The 12,281-nt window shown below is 49.1% G+C and overlaps 1 protein-coding gene across 2 annotated transcripts in view; it reads left to right on the top strand.

The window, feature by feature from the left end:
* Window positions 1-12,281, top strand: part of Lhx4 (LIM homeobox 4) — a 48,827-nt gene that overhangs the window by 6,698 nt on the left and 29,848 nt on the right. The window contains exon 1 of one of the 2 annotated variants that reach the window (XM_028761033.1): window positions 2,968-3,193. The exons of the other annotated variant lie outside the window; for it this stretch is intronic. Coding sequence (XP_028616866.1) covers window positions 3,118-3,193 — 76 coding nt within the window. The 5' untranslated portion in view covers window positions 2,968-3,117. Of the gene's footprint in view, window positions 1-2,967; window positions 3,194-12,281 lie in introns of those variants that run through there. 2 annotated transcript variants of the gene reach the window in all.

Genomic DNA, 12,281 nt, shown 5'->3' with positions numbered 1-12,281 from the left:
ACCCTGTCTCGAAAAAAAAAAAAAAAAAAAAAAAAAAAAAAAAACCAGAGCAAGGTAACCCAGGCTACATGACATCCTCGATGTGTGAGTACGTACTATATTTACTGAACATGTCATTACATGGAATATTGTTTACTAACCTTATTGAAAAATATAGCTACATAACAGAAAATCTTGAATGTAAAAAATTGCTTCATAACACTTTTCTCCAATATGCTTTGAAAATAGATTTTTGAATAGTATTTTGGTATATTTCCTACTGTTTTCCCCCTCTATTTTTAAAAGCAATTTTATCAGTTTTCCCTGCTTTGTAAAATACTGTGAGAATATAATAAAGGCAAAATAATTTGCCTTTAAGAAGGCAAAAAGAATAAAATAAAGTATCTGCTATATAGGTAACCACTTTTACATTTTAGCATATTTTTCTAGTTATGATTTTTTTAAATTCTCAAATTCATATTGTTTTATAATTTCTTTCCCAACTTTCTACTATATAATACCTAACATTTTCTACATTATCAGATATTCTTGTTATTTCTAGTGACTTCATAGCATTCAGTTTGCTCCATTCTGCTGACTAGCTCTCCCCCGCCCCAGTCTCTCTCTTCATCTTACTTTCTCCTTCCTGTCCTTTCTTTCTTTTTTTCTAGGGATAGAACTCCATGGTAGAGCCCATGCCTACTTGCCCAGCAGATGCAATGCTTCGAATTCTATCCCCAGTAGTGCAAAACAGACAAACTATTGTCAATATGCCATTAGAAGACATTTATATTCTCACTATGATTTTTCCTGCTTTCTTCACACCCAAATGAATAATGGGTATTATCACTGCTTTTCTAATTAATTAACATTTTTTACTGGCTGTCATAGAATTACTATGTTGCTAGACCTTATAATCAGATTCAATGATTACTTAAGATAATACCTAGCAAATCTAAAATGCTTCTCTAAACATTTTTTTTGGTTGGTATTTAGGTAAATTTTCCCCTCCAGATTATAATGCTGTAATAAACATCTTCATGTATGAATCTTTTAAAAACTATTCTAGGTTACTTTTGTGTATTAAACACCCAAAATGGAATTACATGAACTAAAATATAGGAAAAATGTATGGTTTAGATAAATATCCTCAAATATCTTCCCAAATGGATATTAATAGTTTATAAAGACACCAGCAATGCCTGTGAGCGAACCATCTATAAACATCCTTAACCAACTGAAACCCTATTACCTCCCAGGTGGTCAATTAACAAACAAACCGATAAACAAAACGGTGGGGGCTACACTGTTTTGTTTTCTATGTGTTTGGTTGCTGATGAAGTTAGCATTCTATTCTCTCAATGTGTGTAGACATCTCACAGTAAACAGCAAGACAGGACCCTAGTTAGTGCCAGGACTCATAGAAGTCGCTATGACCTCATTGGACACGGATCCTAAGTAGCACACACAGTCACGCCCTCCTACTATTACTGTCCATCCTTCTCCATCACCAACCCTAAAACACCAGCAGTAAAAACAAAAACAAAAAACTTCTCAGCGCAGCGTCCCCCTTCACGCCTATGCAGGATCCTATTGGGCTGGAAAGACCCATCTGACTTGAAATCGGCAATTAAATTAGGGATGGTAGTGTCGAGGTGGCTGGGCCTAGGGCTGACCCTGTAGGTTTCTCGCACCTGCGGTCAGGAGGCGTCGAGTGTTTGAAAAAGTGCTAGAGACTTCCTCCCAACATTGATCTTTGCTTTATTGCCTCCAGGAAGGAGCATGGGGGGAATGAGTGCGTGTGCGTGTGTGTGTGTGTGTGTGTGTCTTCGCTGGTCAGCCCCAGGGGCCGGGCGCACGCCTCTGCCCAGCGCACACGCGGCCGGGGATCGTTCAAAGTGCCCGCGGTAGCAGCCGGTTGCGCCGAGCGGTCTCCAGGAGCCAGAGAGGGCGGATCTGGGTGGATGCCGGCTGGAGACCCACCTGGGAGGCCCCGCGGCGGGGAGGCGTGGGACTAGGACTGGACCCGGGGTGGCGAGAGTGCCGACTGTGGCAGAAAGCCGAGGCGAGTGTGGGCGCGCACGGAGACCCGCGCCCCACCACCTCCGTGCGCGGACCCAGGCTGCCTTCCTCCACCCGGCCCCGCGGCGGCCCGCTGCGTGACTCGCGCGTTCCCGACCGAGTACGAGCTGTCCCTGGCCCAGCCTCAGCCAGACGCGGGGGAGAGAGAGTAGGGTCTGGTTAGTACCGGCCGGAAAGGAATTGGCCAGGAAAAAAAAAAAAAGTGGAGGATGGATAGAATCATCCAGTTACAGAACACGCTCGGTGGGTTGCAGAAGCTCTGAACTCCGAGCGCCAGCCGGGGGTCTGCGGGGTCCTGGCCCACCCCGCCCCCTCCTTGATCCTAGAGGACAGATGCTGGGGACGAGCCGGGAAACCCCCAAACCCGCAGAGACCTGCCGGCTGCGGTCGCCGCGCTCCGGGACCACCTGCTGCCGCGACCCAGCCCGCCGCAGTATTTATACCGGGGCGCGAGCCCGCACGGCGGGGTGGGGGAGGGGCTGAGGGCCCCGCCCCTCGCACGCGGCCCCGCCCTCCCGCACCTCCGATCAGATTCGGGGCTACCGAACTCCCCCCCTCTTCGCCCTCCACTCTGGCCAGCCGGGGGTCTGCCGCGGGCTCCCCCGTTGGCAGCACTGGCTGGAGGGCGGGCTTCCCTGCGGAAAGCGACGTCACGGCCGCTCCTGCAGTGTGAATGAATCAAAAATGCCTGGGTGACCGCGGCCTCCCGGGCAGCCGGCACGCGAAGGGTGGAGGGGGAGGGGGAGAGGAGAGGGCGGGGAAGGGAGGAGGAGGGGGGGAAAAAGCCAGAGCCGCAGCAACAGCGTCTCCTCAACCCGGGATGAGCACCAGCCCGGGAGAGCGAGATCAAAGGGATTTGAAACAGCCTGAGGACTGGCGGGGGGAGGGGGCCGGCCCGCTTGTGGAGTCCTCCCGGAGAGGCGGAGGGCTCGGCTTCCTCTGTGACTTCAGCGGCCTGGTTGGTTTTATTATTATTATTTTCAAATTTCCGAATCCAGCCAGAGGGAGAGAGCGAGAGATCTCGGTAGACTGCGACTTGCTGCCTCTGGCTCCAAGATGATGCAGAGCGCGGCTGTCCCCGCGGAGGGGGCTGTCAAGGGGCTCCCGGAGATGCTCGGTGTGCCGATGCAACGTAAGACACTCTCCTTTCTCGCTGATTTAATTTGATAACAAGACAGCTAACAGACTCAGCGGGTGCGGGGAGGCCGGACGCGGCTCGTGGCACTGGCCGGGAGGGGTCAGGGTGCAGAGGCAGTCACAGAACTGGGGTACTACCAGTCAGTGTTTGAAGGGCTAGGCTCTTGGCTGTTTGGGATCGAATACGAAAGCTTCCGGGATACTGACCGTGGAGGGCCCAGCGGTAAAGAAAGTAGCTTCTTTGGGCCGTGGCTTTTATGGGGAGGATGCTGTTTGGGGACAACAGAGGTTTCCGGCTACAGGCCAGGCTCGAGGGCAAAAGTGGTCCCCCAAATGATTACCTTTCGCGGCAATGGCCAAAGCTCGCAGAATCGCTGGTGCAACTTTACCCCAGCTGGCGGGAAGTTGGAGAGCGCGCTTCGGGTCGCAGGGCTGTGCAGAAGCCCCCTGCCATACTCTCGGTTTCGGCAGTTCTAGCACTTGATTGAGTCCCCAGTTGCTGCTGCCCCGGGCACCCGCCGCCTGTGTCGCCGCCGACAGACTGCTCCGAGTGAGCGAATGCACTCGCTACATTCCAGCTAGCAGAGGAATGCAGCGGCGAGAAGCTCTGGAACGAAGTTGTGGACTCGGCGTGCAGCCTTTGCTTTAGGCGAGGGTAGGCAATCTTAGTGGCGCGGGGTTGGAACGGGGAGATTCAGGCGTGTGGACAGTTTGCTAGCTCTCTCAATTTCTTCCAGAGCATGCAATTAGTTAAGGCAGGTCTTTCACCCCAGGTTTCTGGTGTGTATGGATGTGCATACACCGCACAGATTTTCCGGGAGGGAATCTGTTTCTGACTCCTGAACAGAGAGGCAGAGAGAAGGAATCTGTTCAGAGACCTGAACAGGTTCTTCAGCTTAGCGCGTGCTTGCGGGCTCCAGGTTAAGTCTGAGCCCAGCTGCATTGGACTAAGTGCCCCTGGGCACCCTAGAGAAATGAACGGTTCCCTCGATGAGCTTGCCAAGAGAGTGTACTTCCGCCTACAACTGTTTTAGTGATGCAGTAGGAGTTTGTTGTAAGTAAGAGCAGGCTTACCCAGGGATGGAGACTACCTACGATCCAGGGCGCAGCAGCGCGCCCTCCTGCGCCCTGCCTCTCCATCACAGGGGTTCTGTATCAGCAAATCTCGCGGCAAGCTGTCCAGCCAGTGTCTTGAGCTTTACTGTAAAGTTTTTGAGAAGAAAATGGAAGAGATAGCTTCATTCGAGACTGTTTTAGATCGATCCTCGATTGTAGCCTACAGTTTTTGTTTTTTTTTTTTGTCACCTGCTGGCGAACAGTTTCAAAGTTCTCTGCACCTTGGACTGTTAACTATTCTGTAGGCAGTGTTGGTGACTGCTTCCATCAGCCCACCAAGGGAGAGCTTATAGGTTCTCACCTCCTGCATAAACAGAAAAGCGAACCCTTTCTAAGTTACTCAAGTTCTTAAACTACTTGTAGCTAGGCTGCACAGGTGAGGGCAGTCTATGAATGGCTAAAGGATGTGGGAGTGTGTGACTCTCGTCCTCTATACTTAATACACCTGTATTCTAATGACTTCCTCCACAGATGTCCTATCTGGATTCTGAACTGTCTTCTGACGGTACATGTTTTTGTTGTTGTTGTTTTGTTTTGTTTTTGTTTTGCCATGTACAAAATTCATCTTGTCTTGATTTTTTGTGTCTTTTGCTCAGGGATGTTGAATGTCAGGAACCTGCTTTGCTACAAAGATACGGAAATCATTTTAGCTTCATACACTTCTCCAAAGGCTGAGTCTGGACTCATACTATATAGAACAATTAAGGAGGCAAAGAAAATAACTGTGGGCGGAGAGGGAGAAAAGAAGCTAGGGAGGGGGAGGGAAAGAGAGAGCCCACTCACTCGAGTGGTTTCTAAGGGCAAAGCCAACCAAGAAGGGGCATCAACCCTTCTTTTTGTCTTTCATGGGTTCTGTGTAAGAAAGAGGAGATAGGTTGGAGAAGGCACCAGTCAAGACTGAAGGGTCCAACCCTGAAAGAGTTCAGAATTCTTTTCTTTCAGCCCTATTCTTCTTCCCCCTACAAACCTACCTTTCTACCAGCTTTACCCTGTGATGGGTTTGGAATGGTTCCTCCTCTCAACTGACATAAATCTCCTCTTTCCTTATGGTAGGGCTTAATGATCTAAGAACCAGGCTGGAAGAGTATGGGGTACATCCTTGGACGTGGAGGAGACATGGGATAACCTCAGGGCTAAGGACTCTTTCAACCCCTAGAAAAGATATAGCACAGAGAGACTCTTTCAAGGGAGATGGACCCTCCAGCGGGCCAAGCAAATTCGGATCTACCCCCTTCCTCACAGATACTGCCTGTATTTCCATCTCTCAGAACCACCACTAGGAGTACTTGACAGTAGTATATGGATTCTTAACCTAGGTACCCCTGATGCCCCAGACTCTAGGGATTTTTTTTTCTTCAGATTTTAAATTCAGGGGTTTGGGGGAAGGAGGGGAGAAATGGAACTATCACCCTGCATATTTGGGGACTGGTAAAAACACATTCCTCAGGAAAATGTCTCCACCGGTGTGTAATCTCGCTTCCTCCAGGATCTGCCCACAATGCTATAGCTCTTATGTGCTGCTCTGCCACAGGTCAGTCCGGAGGTTGGTTCCTCTTTGCATAGTGGCAACCTTTGCCCTTCATCCCTCAGAGGTCCCTGCCTGGTCTCACAGGTCAGATGGCCTCGAGCAGGATGCAGACAACGCTTTTCTCTGATAAACTGCGCCTCTACCAGCAGCTGTCCAGATGTTGGCTTTGGAAGGATTTGGGAAGAGAAGGCTGGCAGTGATGTCTAAAGCAACCGAGGGTAGAGAAGAAGGGTCCCCCTTGCTTAGGTCTCCCTTTGGTGCCATGTTCTCCCTTCCGGCCTTGTGCTTTCTAAGGAATTCCAAACTACCTCTCCTTAAGGTGGGTGGCCCTCGCGTTCCTTTGATGACACCCCAAAGGTTACTTCTATGTCATTTTGAGAAAGCTGATGTAGGTGTCGATCTGGGGGCGGTATGGATGTGTTCGGGGCTGCAGGTGAGAGAGTCCTCACGGTATCTCCCCACCCTACCGTCGTTGGCCTGGCCCTTCTCCCCCACTAAAAGACATTTAGAAAAGTTGAGATGCATAGGAATATGAGGAGCATTGTCTGCCCTTTGCCCTGGGTTTGAACCCATCTTCACTTGTCTTCCCAGGCATCAAGGGGAAGGGTGGTGAAAACTGACAATCCGGGGACTGCTGGCGGACAAGAGGGGGAAACCGCTGCAGGAGAAGGAAAGGACCAAGGTCCGGGAGTGGTAAAATCAGGAGCGGAGGTCCTGTCCCCAGTCCTGTCCTCCAAGCAGGGTTTAGAATCCTGACCGCTGCCTTTGGGGTGAAGAACTTCTTTTCCAGGTCAGGACTTCTCTCCGAAGTCGTGAGCTGAGCGCTGCTCTTCCCTCCGTTTCTGATTTGTTTCGGGGCGGAAGAAAGACACCCACAAAAACTGAATGTAGACATGGAAGAAAGTCAACAGATTCCGATATGATACGGAATTACAGTCGGGCAGTACGATGCAGGACTCCCGTACACACACACACACACACACACACACACACACACACACACACACTGAACCTATTTTATTTTCCCTGTTCAGGAAGGTTATCCCCGCTAGCGCTTCAAGCCTGGGGAGTTGAGTTTTGCCTTCCCTAACTGCTGAACTCTGCCCAACCCTCAGCCAGACTTAGAAGACAACGTGAAGAGACCCCCGTGACAGCAATTCTAAGTTAGGACAACAGCGGGTTGTCTAGAGCTCGAAGGGTCGAGCTGACTCCGGCAGTCCCTTTTTGGACGGCAGTGAGGGCGGAGGGAAATTTGGGGAGCAACGCGGCCCCTTCTGTCCCGGCTGTAGATTTAACGATTAACCCTCATCAGGGATGCCGCGGTAGAGAGGGTGACGTGGACGAAGGGCAAAGGTCTGCGCGCAGCAGTTCCTCAATGTCCCAGGAAGCAGCAGAGTCGGGAGTGAGGCAGGGGATCGGCTCTAATTTGGTGCTGGCTACTTTGCTTGGTTGTAGTGGTGTTAGGCGGGAGTGGCATGTTTGGGTCTGAGAGCGTGACCCGTGTGACCTCTGTCTGCCCTGCGGGCACCATGGGCCTGGGTGGCCCTGGCGACAGTGCCGGATTCCTTTTCGCGCACTTGCAGGGGGCGCGTGCTTCTGCAAGTGTGTGCTCCACTTGTGCCCTGGGTTTGGGGGACAGTCGCCGGTGTAGGCAGGTGCCACCGCGATTGTCCTTCGGGACTTTGCACGCACTGCGTCCAGGACAGTGAGATGGCAAGTTAGAGTGGGACGAGGGCGAGAGTGCTTGTGGCCACAGCCCCTGGTTGCGCCCTTTTTTCTACCCTCGTCACCGCTCGTGCTCCCTCTTCTGGATTCCTTCTGGTATCCGGAGGTCTGGTCTAACTGCGGTGGCCAAGCCTGGGACGCGTTTCTTGTTTCTGAGCTTGGCCAGGACTGACTGTCTCTGCGAGGGGAGGAGCAGCAGGTGCTCGAGTGTCAGAGCTCACGGTGCCAAAGAGGCCGCGCTGAGTCCTCCTGGGTGGCCCGCACTCAATTCGCGCCCAGCTCCAGTAAAGACGGGAGCTCCCGCAGGACACCGCCGTTCTTGGGAAACGCTGCTCGCCTTCTGGAAGCCACTGCTTCCTCCCCGATCAAGGAGGCGGCCAGAAGTAGGGTCGCACGGCCCGCTCCTTTCGCGGAGTTCGAATCTCGGCTCCCTTGTTGAGGACTTGGGAAGGGCTGGAACCCCACAGTCTTAAGAAAACAAATCAAGATCTCTCGGTGGACAGAGGGTGATGCTTGGGCCGGGGCGGACCAGTTGGTAACCCCTTGCCGGCGAAGGCGAGCCCGCACCGGTCGTGAGTGACACACGCGGTTCCAGAAGGCAGCACCTGGTTTACGACCAGGCATCCGGTGCCACTCCAGGATCCGCTTTTCTTAGGACCGGACTTTGACAGAAAGAAAAATTTAGGTTACTTTTATACAACAAGGGCAATGTGATTTTAAAAAGATCCGAAGGCCCAACTAATGACAAAGAATTATTAGGAAAGAAGGCGTAGGATAAAACCCGCAGGAAGTTAGCGGAGGGCAGGCGGCCGAGCCTGCCTGGACGACCTCCACCCTGACAAAGGAGGTTAAGGCAAGAATGTGGGCTGAATACGGTGGGGATTAGGGAGCCGGGAGTCCTCCAGACTCGTTGAGCTCCCCAATCTGACCGCAAATTCCAGAATGATTTTTAAGCCTGAGTCTTTCTGCAGGTGAAGCGGGAAGCAGGAGAGGTGGGACCCCCACAAAGCAATCTCTCTCCAATTGCGTAGACAAAAACATGGGCGACCGTGTTTGAACAGTGACCTGATGACCCCTCTGACCAGGTGTAGACAGCCTCAAGTCCTAAATATTTGCATTGTCCCCGTTTCCCATTTGCTTCGGGTTTTAGTGCGCTTTCACTCCAAGGTACAGTCAATTAGCGATTACTTGCCACCCGCATTAGCGGGTGAGCTGGACAGCGGGAGAGTGCCCGGTGCTGCGGAGGAGGAGACCAGGAGCAAGGACAGCCGCTTGCAGTCCTACAGGAGTGGGCAATTAATTAACTGGGATTAACTGGGATTAAGGGTACTTTCTGTTCCCTTAAAAAAATGTCTTTTGAGACTCCGGTTTGGGGGGGCCGACATGGTGGGGTTCTCTAGCTAGGCAATGCGGGTGCTCTTCTAATTGGAGAAGTGGGGGAAGGTGGGGAGGATTGGATGAAGGGATCTTGTGTCATTTCTTACAATTAGGGAAATTTATCAAGAATAGAGTTGAGAAGTTTTGGGTGCACGAAGCTGATGCGGAGGAAGGCCTGTGAGCTGTTACCCATTTTGGAAAACCCTAGATCAGAGACTCTGAAGCTGCAGTTTGCTGTGGCGGCACAGGGCACATCTACATGCAGTTGGAGATGGCTTGATGGAGGCCCTATTACCTTTACAGTGGGTTTCTGCCTTTCCTTCCTTCCTGGAATTAGTATTAGCAATACGCATAATACAGATGTGTGCAGACAGGGCCCACCCTGGCTTGGTGGCTTGAAAGTCCTCTTTCCTCTTGGATACTCCCCTCCCCCATATCTCTTCCTCCACCCCTCCTATTCTTCAAAATCTCTGCAGGAACGTGGGATCAAGCTGAAATTCACAGCACAGGGGGTTTCTTAGCGGTGGTGTGCCAGCAACCTTTCAGGGTTGTGGGACCCATCTCCTGTTCCTGGTGCAGGATCAACGGGATTGACAACACAAGGTCCCAGGTCTAGGAAGGATGCTGCCCTGGCGCTGCCTCCTACCAATGTTGTGGCAGGGAGAGAGACCAGCTGCAAATGGGTATGAGTAGTGAGGTTGACTTTTTTTTTCCCCTTGGGTTTTATAGAGGTCCCTCCTCAAAATGGAATATCTGTCAACCACTGAGGCAGTTGGTGATGGTAGGTAGCCAGGTTGGCCTTAATTGGCAAAACTGAAATTGATTCTCCCTTGCAAAATGTACGTGGTTAACTGTGTTAAGGATGGACTGGATGGCCATCCTGCGAGGTGGGTTCTTGCGTCTGCTACTATTTTCCTAGACTTAAAAAAAAAACAAAAACAGATTCCCCATTATCTTCTCTCTGTCGAGCTGGGTCCAGCCACAGATGTTTTACTGCAGTACCTCACCCCCAGATGCCCTTAAATTATAATTTGCTTTAATTATAATGTTGGGGGTTAGGGATTGGTTCTGGAGGATAGACAAATAGAGCAAAACTTCACAGCCAAATTAATTGGAAATTTCTTCTTATGAGGGAGAGGCTGCCAAACATATGGGATATTGCTACAGACTGTGACATGGGAAAAATACTGTGTGGAGATTTAGGAATGATTAGATGGGAAAGGGCACAGAGATGAGGATGTATCTACAGCATCTCCCAGACAGCCTTGGAACGGCTTAGTGCATTTTTCTGTTTTATTTACAGTCTCCAGAATATTTTACATACCAGTGAAGGATACTAATTCCATGACAGTCTATCTTCTGAAAGATTATCTTTTCTCTGCAAATACGTATGACATTCATGTGCTATTTTGCTGCTGGACTCACATTAAAATAGTATCAACATTACAGTTTTAAAATAGTAACATGGAAGTGATCTCTAGATCTACTCTTAATCTACTGTTTTTTAAATCTACTCTTTCATTAAAGAGCTAGGTTTGTTTGCTTTCGTTTTTGTTTTTTGTTTGGAACTGTCTAAGCAGAAGTAGAACAAAGGAGGGTTTCGAAAAGACCCCAGGCTGTCAAGTGAACAAGTAAGATCTGTTGGGGAAAGAGAACTAGGAAGAAATGGAAGGGAACCGGAGGGAAGGACACCGTCGTTTCTGACACCAGCCTTCCCTGGCTCCTAGTCATTAAGACATTCATTGAAACAAAATAGGGGAAAATTAAGAAATTAGATAACAAGGCATTTGTAGATTAACATATTTTAAGCATGTAAATGGATATAGTCATGTAGAGAATATGATTATCTTAATGTGATGCCATTTTTTAAATTGGGCTTTTCCCTCCAACATTTTTTGTGGCTTGGCCTTTGTGTAATCCACCTCAAAATACCATGATGCTCACTGCATCTTTTCTCTTTGTTTTGAAATAATTAACGTCGTAACTCTATGTTCTAGTCGTGCTGACTTTAGATGATTTCTACTAGGTTATGAAAATCACTTATGATTTTATGACGTTTTGGAAAGTTATACTAGTATCTCTTGAAAACACAATAGAATAAATTAAAATGTTAAGAAGTAACTATAAATTGCCCAATAAAAATGAACTAAATGTCTTCAGTAACATGGAATCAGGAAGAAGGTGGAGAATGCTACAGGCATCTAGTCACAATTTGTCTCATATGACTGAATCCTGGGACTTAGGCTTTCTAGTTGTAAATTGCTGGATGAACCAGCCCTCAGTTCTATAGGTCACAGTCATCAGGCAATTTAAGAAAGAGAGAATGATAAGAAAATAAGATTCTACTGCCAGCAGTAACAGTGACAACTTTGAATTGGAAAGTTTATTTTTGAAACAATTGTCCAGGCACAAGACTATAATTTCAATATAGCTTTATCTCTGATCTACTGCTTTAGAAGATTTGAATGTTTCAGAGCTGGGGGGAGTTAGGCGAGGGTGCTATCATTAGGTAAGCCTTAGTTCATGGGAACACGGTAGAACCGGCCATTCCCAGGCTGAACCAGTGAGTTTCCACTGGTTCACTGGAACCAAGCCCAGAGGTTTTTTTAAAATTCTTCCCAAGCCCAGAGGTGTTTTGTTTTGTTTTGTTTTGTTTTGTTTTGTTTTGTTTTGTTTTGTTTTAGGCTCCCTGCTTTGTTCTTAGGGAAGATCTCTGACCATTGTTTTCTTCTCCTTCCATAGAAGGCAGGAATAGAAGTGTTTGAGAAAAGTGTGCATGTGATATTTAGTTGTATATGAATTTCCTTTGTGCCCATTTTAAAAGTCGGTAAAGAAACTTAAATTTAAAAATTGTGGTTTTTTTTTTTGAAGCTTACATCAACCAACTACTTATTCAGTTGAAGAAATTGGGGGCTGTGAGAGAACTGAGGAGAAAAGCCTCAGAGAGAGGTAGGAGCCATGACCTTCAGTCAGCCCCAGAAACTGTTCTGAAGACAAAGAAGGTGCTAGCCCCAGTTCAGCCCCCAAGTATGTGCCTTATCCTTACAGCCTTCTAGTGGTCTCCTTCAAGTGCTGTCTGGAAGTGAATGAATGAGTCTGTGGCTTTGAAAGTATTTGGCAGTGTTCAGAGGTCACCCTAAGATACATGGGGACCAGAATCACAGCTCTCATTTTGCAGGAGTGGGGAGGGGGTGGCTGGGTTCACTCCTCGAGGAAGCAAGAACATGGCCAAGCTGAGTGGGAGGCAGGTATACTGTGAGGTCTACAAACAGGGAACCATGCAAGCATCTTCCACTACAAACAGGGAGCCGTGCAAGCATCTTCCACTACAAACAGG

This window comes from Grammomys surdaster, unplaced genomic scaffold (genome assembly GCF_004785775.1).
Source record: "Grammomys surdaster isolate TR1022 unplaced genomic scaffold, NIH_TR_1.0 130, whole genome shotgun sequence".
NCBI classification, from domain to species: Eukaryota; Metazoa; Chordata; class Mammalia; order Rodentia; family Muridae; genus Grammomys; species Grammomys surdaster.
The sequence above is the reverse complement of the archived record's forward strand: the minus strand, read 5'-3'. Positions and strand labels throughout refer to the sequence as shown.